Consider the following 7,027-nt stretch of genomic DNA (forward strand, 5'->3'; position numbering starts at 1 on the left):
GATAAAAAAAAAAGAAAAAAAAAAAAAAAAAAAAAAAAAAAAAAAAAAAAAAAAAAAAAAAAAAAAAAAAAAAAAGGGAAAAAAAAAAAAAAAAATTTTTATAATGATTAAAAGGTATATATTTCAATCCGTCTGATTGGAGGGGGAAAAAAAAAAAAAAAAAAAAAAAAAAAAAAAAAAAAAAAAAAACATACATCTGGTTATGTTCTGAATCGACGATGAAGCTGAACTGAGTGGAGAAGTCTGCCACATTGCCAGTCGACTTATCCCAAAGGTGCATCGGTTCGTGGTATGTGGCTCGACCCACGCTGGAATTAAGGTTCCGATTCCTATCACTTACGGTGAGTTGGACGCGTGAAGGTGACTGAGAGGCGTCACCTTCGGGGACAATTCGACCATCAAAAGCCTGAAAATTAAACGACATTCCATCACATAACACTGAAGCAATGAATGTGAAGCTTAGATAGAAGAACAAGACTAAGAATAATGCTCGAAGCCTATGCATGTTCTCTTAAAAAGAAAACGTTTCTACATGTCTAATCTGTGTTTGGTGGTGTCATGACTTTGGCTGTGGTTTTTATTGGAGACCATCTTGGAATGGTTCAATGAAAACCACAGGAAACGACATGAAACTTCACGATGAATGGTTTAAGGATGAGAACGGCAAGGTCGTGCAATGATCTTGCCATTGTTCCAATCATAGAGATATGTTCCAAAAGAAGAATAGTACATTGTAATGAGAAAATGTTAAATTATAGGCAACATAAATCTAGTGGAGAACTTTAGTGAAAAGAATATAATTGTGTTGGATGCCGTATCATCGCGACATAAGAGAGTACGCCATTCACATCAATTGCATACAAATTGTTCAGGACCAAGTCCATCTGCACATCTCCAGAGAGTGGGGGCCTCTGGACTTGTCCTCAGGATTATCAAAACAAGTATAGTATATAATTAGAGAAAGAATTCGTCATTAGGAAATCCGGAGTTGGTTTATAAGACACTAAAACACCGTGCAGGACAAAGTTGGGAGTTTTGGACTTGGGCTAATTAGCCTTTTCTCGTGTTCGGTCCAAAGTTTGGACTCCAAACAATGCCACGGCCAGTTGAAAGGGACTGAGTAACGAATCATAGTGACCGGATCAATGTCTCAGTCAGAGGCAAAGATCGATCATAACGAAGAGAAACAAAGTGGATGAAGCTCTGGTCACGCAAAGGACAGAGTTTCATGTGATGAGATCAATGAGGAAGGAAGACATGGGAGAGGATACTTTAGACGCGCCGTTGCCAAATGTTAACTTTGCCCTAGACGAGGTTAAATAGTTATGAAATTGTCAAATCTTTAAGTGGTTTTCAAATTTTAATTAATTACAAAAAAAAGTTATAAATGAATCTACGTATTAACATTTGCATTCTAGAAAAGTTTCTAGTGTATCGGGATTTAAGAAAAAGTCGAAGTGCACAAGTCTAAAGATTCTGATTGAGCAAATAGTAAAATGTAAAAGTTAATCCAGACAAATTCTTAGCTATGTTTTAATAGTTCCTTCCTACGAACTTTCTGATTGGTGGGTCAAATATCAGTGTCACCTACATCGATATATAGGTTAATTTGCATGTAGATGATATTCATAATTCATAACTCACTTAACAGATATATGTTTAGAGAAAACTTCCTTCCAACAAAGCTAAAATTCTAGATGTGTACTATTTCCCTAACTTTGATAGCTTAAAACTTCAATAAAGGCATTCTTTATTTAGAGAAAGCAATGATGTCAAATTAATCTTTTAGCTAATAAGTGCATTATATTACAAAAAACTTGTTTTTTTTTTCTTGCAACGTTGAGCGAGTTCATACTAGCTTTCAAGAAAGTGCAATGAAATCCTTTCTCGAAAGATTTTTACGTAGTAGTAGGAAAATTGTTGAACGTGGCAAGTCTAGAGGTTGGCGTCGAGGGCAAATTTTTGAAATGACGATAGAAAGTACTTGACTATTTCAGAGATATGCAAAAGAACCAAAGAAACTAGGTAGAAAGGCAAAGGATATATCTGTCCTTAATTAATCGTAATTTTCTCTTTTCTTTGAAAATCGCACTTTAAGATGCGTGACAGCCCTCGCTGGCCAGTAGCCTCCGACCCCGTTTCACCTTGTGCCTGTCTTTCGATGTCACTGGGTTTTAGGATTATGTTGTTTTAAGACACAAACAATACACCCTCTAGTGCACTTTTATGTGGAACTTTGTAAATGATAATAATTGAAATTTTGACAATTTATATTTGATATTTTTAAAATACAAAAGGTCACAAGAGAGCGCAGGATGAGAACTTGCGGTTTCAACATTCCAAGTGCCGGAGTGGCCATAAGAGCCTATATAAGTTCTAGGTTCCAAACAATAGGAATCCGTGCCCATTTGGGAGTACTTGGCAAGTGGAATATGTCCCACAGAGCATCGTCGGTGGAAGATGGCGTTGCACATCGGATATTGGGAGTATTTGGCAAGTGGGGATTGATATAGTGCTAATAATAGTAACAATAAATAATGCAAAGAAACGAGTTCACTGCATTGGAACAATAAGACATGAGTGTTGGGTTTATCAACGAACTTTGTCATGTAGCTCATTTTATATATTCAAACAATAGGAATCCGTGCCCATTTGGGAGTACTTGGCAAGTGGAATATGTCCCACAGAGCATCGTCGGTGGAAGATGGGGTTGCACATCGGATATTGGGAGTATTTGGCAAGTGGGGATTGATATAGTGCTAATAATAGTAACATTCAATAATGCAAAGAAACGAGTTCACTGCATTGGAACAATAAGACATGAGTGTTGGGTTTATCAACTAACTTTGTCATGTAGCTCATTTTATATATTCAACCGTGTAGCTTGCCATTCATCAATTTCGATTATTGTTCTCGGTTTGATCTACACTTGAGAGATGGTGTTCAAGTATCCCACATTGTTTGCTAATGAAGTTTTAAGGACTATGTACTATGCCTCCATCTATCTGTCCAAATTTCTGGATTAGCCTATCTCATAGTTGGTTCCTCGTGTTGTTTGTCCTTAATTTGTGATATTTGGCTTCTTGAACCTCCTTTCTACGAACAAAAGAAAAAATCCGTTTAACTTTATCCGACTTTGAGTACACTCAAGATGATAAAATCTTGGATACCGAAAGCAATGGGGGCATACTAGATCTTACAATTTGTGCAATGAGAGAATATATGTTTTATAAAAGTTTAGTTAAGACCAACTAAGAAGTCTTGGTAATTTCACGTTATTAGTTCAGGCAATGAGAGCGCACAATTTGTTTTCAACCCTGAATTTGTTTGAGGTTTTCACCTGTTAGTTGTATTAGGTTTTAAATTCCATGGAGCATGGAAGAACAATAGAAGAATGGTAGTTTTATCTAGCAATTGATAACAGATAATACACCGTCAAAGAAGATACATACTACATTAGATAATCCTGGAGAACATATGGAAGTTTAAACATGAAGAGTTAATACGGAGGTACACATGAAGAAATTTATATGAAAGCAGACAGTGTCCGACATCAAATCTCGTATTACAATTCACAATTCAAACTGATTATTGCAAAAATATACTAAAAGTAGTCATTTATATTGTATTTGCAAACAATGGAGAGGAAGCAGAATGAGAGGATTGTATGGAAGAGGTAGTAAATGTGGACACTTCGGTGCCGCTGGTTGAGGTGGCATGGGATGAGACAGTCGATGCGGTCGTAAATATGGACAGAGGCGCCGAGTATGTAGGGATTGGCAATTTCGATGGGAGAATGGGTGGTGGAGTATTAAAGTTGAGAACGCTTAATGCTTCTCTTATGGAAGGACGGGCATTGTGGTCCGGATGAGAGCACCACATCCCTACAACCACCAAGCACTCTAGTTGCTTTTCATCGAAGTCAGTATTAAGTTTCGGCTTCGCTGCATCAAGTAGCCTACCGGTCCCATAAAGCTCCCAAACCCAGTCCACCAGCTGGACTTGGCCTTCCTCGGCCCTTGGCTCGACAACTTTTCTTCCACAAGCTATTTCTAATAGGACGACTCCAAAACTATAGACGTCTGATTCCTTACTTGGTTTGCCCTTGTAAATGCATTCAGGAGCCATATAGCCGATGGTTCCGGCCAACACTGTCGTTTGTAACCCTTTGGCATGGTCAACTAGTCTAGCCAAACCAAAGTCCCCTAATTTAGCGTTAAAATCGGAATCGAGCATGATATTGCTGGACTTTATATCGCGGTGCACAACGCATTGTTCCCATTCTTCATGGAGGTAAAGCAATGCTGAGGCTATTGCTTGCGCAATTTTGTATCGCTTCTCCCATGACAAGAAGGTTCGTTCTTTGAATAGATGAGCATCAAGGCTACCATTAGACATGAACTCATAGACAAGGAGGAGTTCCTTTTTCTCGTGACACCACCCGATGAGTTGGACTAAGTTTCTGTGCCGGAGCTGGCTTATGGTCTTCACTTCGGTGGCATACTCTTTTATGCCTTGTCTTGACCCTGGATTAATCTTCTTGATTGCAACATTGGCATTCACAGTGGTCAAGTATCCTTTGTACACTCTCCCAAAGCCTCCTTCCCCGAGCAACCGTTCAATTGCGAAATTGTCGGTGGCCATGGCCAAGTCCTTGTAGGAGAATTTCTTGGGCCCTGGCACTTTCTCGAATTCTTCATCAATGGCCAGATCATCTTCTTCTCCGCTCACGTAAGTTCCCTTTCTCTTCGAACAGTGACGAAAACAAATAAAAGCTAGAACAAGAATGAGCAGAAAGAAAGAACCTGAGCCTAAGGTAGCCCATAGCCATAACTTGCTCTTTTTTCCAGCCACTTGCACATTAGAGCTGAATTCCCAAGCCTCAATAGTGTGCAGCTCCATATCTGTACCCGTTGCAGCCGAGAAACCCAAAGTCACCCACTCCGGCAAATACTTTGTCATGTTGACTATATCATAGATAGCGGAGGAATTTATGTCGGCGCCCGTGGCATCGACGTCTATCATGAGAACGCTCAAGTTCTGCGTTGTAGAATTGTACGTTATCGTAGCATTGATCCGCCCACCGCTCATGATTTTATCCTTGAACCAATCAACACAGCTAGACACCGCGGAAGTGAGATTGTTCAAGTCTACACCAACATGTGCAATTTGTGAACAATTCGGATCCACAACACCGACAAAGTTGTTGCGATAAGTGTCGAACTCAACGGCTACAAACGAAGTAGAAGAGTTGGAAGGGTCACGGTTCGGATCTACAAGACCGAGGTAGCGTCCCAATGAGTTGACCGGGAGTTGAGACCCTTTGGGGACAAGAAAGAAGGTCAATCCATCACCGAAATTCGACTTTCCTTGCGAATTCACAACGAAGGTGAATGTGGTGGTGAAATCCGCCACGTTCCCGGTTGCCTTGTCCCAAAGGCGCATCGGGTCGCGGTACGTGGCCCATCCCGTGCTCAGGCTGGCCTTTGTAAGTTGGATGAAGTCGCTCGAAATTGTTGCGTCCCCTTGGCGTCGAATGACACTATCGTTGAAAGTCTGAAAGCTGAAATTGATGCCCTGAGACAACGCCGAAGCCGTGAAGGTAATGGCTAGAGAGAGAACCAAGACTAAGAGTGACCGAAGCTCTCTGGTCTTGAAACTTATGGTATTTGAGCTGTGAAGTTCCATTCTCTTTGAGGTTTCAAGATTGCTCTTGAATTCAGGGACTTTGTACAGCCTTTTGATGCTCTGACGTTGTTACATGCACATATATGTGAACGTGGAGGGTCCCAATGACCTAGGCTTTTGGTTCTTGAACAACTTGCGATCGCAATGTAAAAGAAACTGAGATGGTCCACACGAGGTTCCCCGACGACTAGACTTTAGACTAGCGCAAGGGTTCATCGTAGGAATTAATATAATCTAAGATCATGTTTGATTACGCGTGTGCTAATCGTAAGATGACCGCCAATTTTGAAAAGTGGGATCGATTATTGGTTATTGTGACCACTACTATATGATGGAAAGAAGAACACGAGTTCATTGTACTAGAACAACATGACAAAAGTTTGGTCCGAAACCCCGTCTTTCTTTTGTGTTTGGCTTTTCTTGTTTGGTCAGAAACAACGGCCATTACAATACAGAGGGGCAGCCACTTGAGTCTCTTCTTTCATTGTCAGGACCCGGGAAGGACCATGACCCTCGGAACCGTCTGGAAGCCATTTTCACACCCGTTGTTCTCAGCCGCCGGGCGACGGACCCACCGTGAGGCGGGCGGGAGCTGCGGTGATTCCATCCGCTGGTCGTCAATGCAAATCTCTTTGCATGTGTAGAGTATTGTTTATGAAAGTTGTTATATCTTAATCCTTGAGTCTCGAGTAATGTAATTCCTTTATCTCGCTCTCTAAGCTAAGTTTCCGTGTCCACAATTATCACCGTCAGTTGCGACTGGCTATTGTCAATTGAGCATCTCAACATGACCTACATTTGACCTTCAATTAAATTTTATTGCCCTAATCACTATTTAAATGATGTTCATCTCGAGCTAAGCCATGTAATAGGCGTTTTTTTGACAATTAATGGCAAAAAAAAAAAATCACCAGTCACCAGTTTTTCCAACCATTATTTGGTAACTTATCTTCACGTTTATAATGTACCAATAAAAATATTGTTTGCAAATTACCAAATTTTTTTTATCTTTACCGACTTTTATTCACCCCTCTTATTAATGCCTTAAATTTACTTACTCTTATACAAATTAATCAATTTTTATTTAGGCGACTTACCGACCTTTTTCCGATCTAATTCACATATAGGTTGAAGTTATCAACTCTGATTTGAGTTACCTCCCAAATTTTATTTGATTTTTTTTAGTTTATCAACTTTTATTATGGTTTACCAAATTTTATTTTTGTTTCGTACAAGCTTCACAACTCTCATATGAAATTATCAATTAGTTTTGGTTGCCAGTGCAAGGGTTCGGGATCTACTTCGTGATTTGTCGCTCGTCTTGAAGAGGAATCATGCC

The 7,027-nt window shown here is 39.9% G+C and overlaps 1 protein-coding gene across 1 annotated transcript; it reads right to left on the bottom strand.

Annotated features, from left to right (window-relative positions):
- Positions 1-3,499: 3,499 nt before the first annotated feature.
- Positions 3,500-5,853, bottom strand: LOC115682060 (L-type lectin-domain containing receptor kinase IX.1-like). The gene has a single exon (XM_030606196.2). The coding sequence runs from the start codon at positions 5,686-5,688 to the stop codon at positions 3,619-3,621; it is 2,070 nt and encodes a 689-aa protein (XP_030462056.2). The 5' UTR covers positions 5,689-5,853; the 3' UTR covers positions 3,500-3,618.
- Between the last annotated feature and the right edge of the window lie 1,174 nt (positions 5,854-7,027).

This window comes from Syzygium oleosum, unplaced genomic scaffold (genome assembly GCF_021117445.2).
Source record: "Syzygium oleosum isolate NSW1041296 unplaced genomic scaffold, Sole_v2.1 Sole_v2.18, whole genome shotgun sequence".
In the NCBI taxonomy this organism is placed as follows: Eukaryota; Viridiplantae; Streptophyta; class Magnoliopsida; order Myrtales; family Myrtaceae; genus Syzygium; species Syzygium oleosum.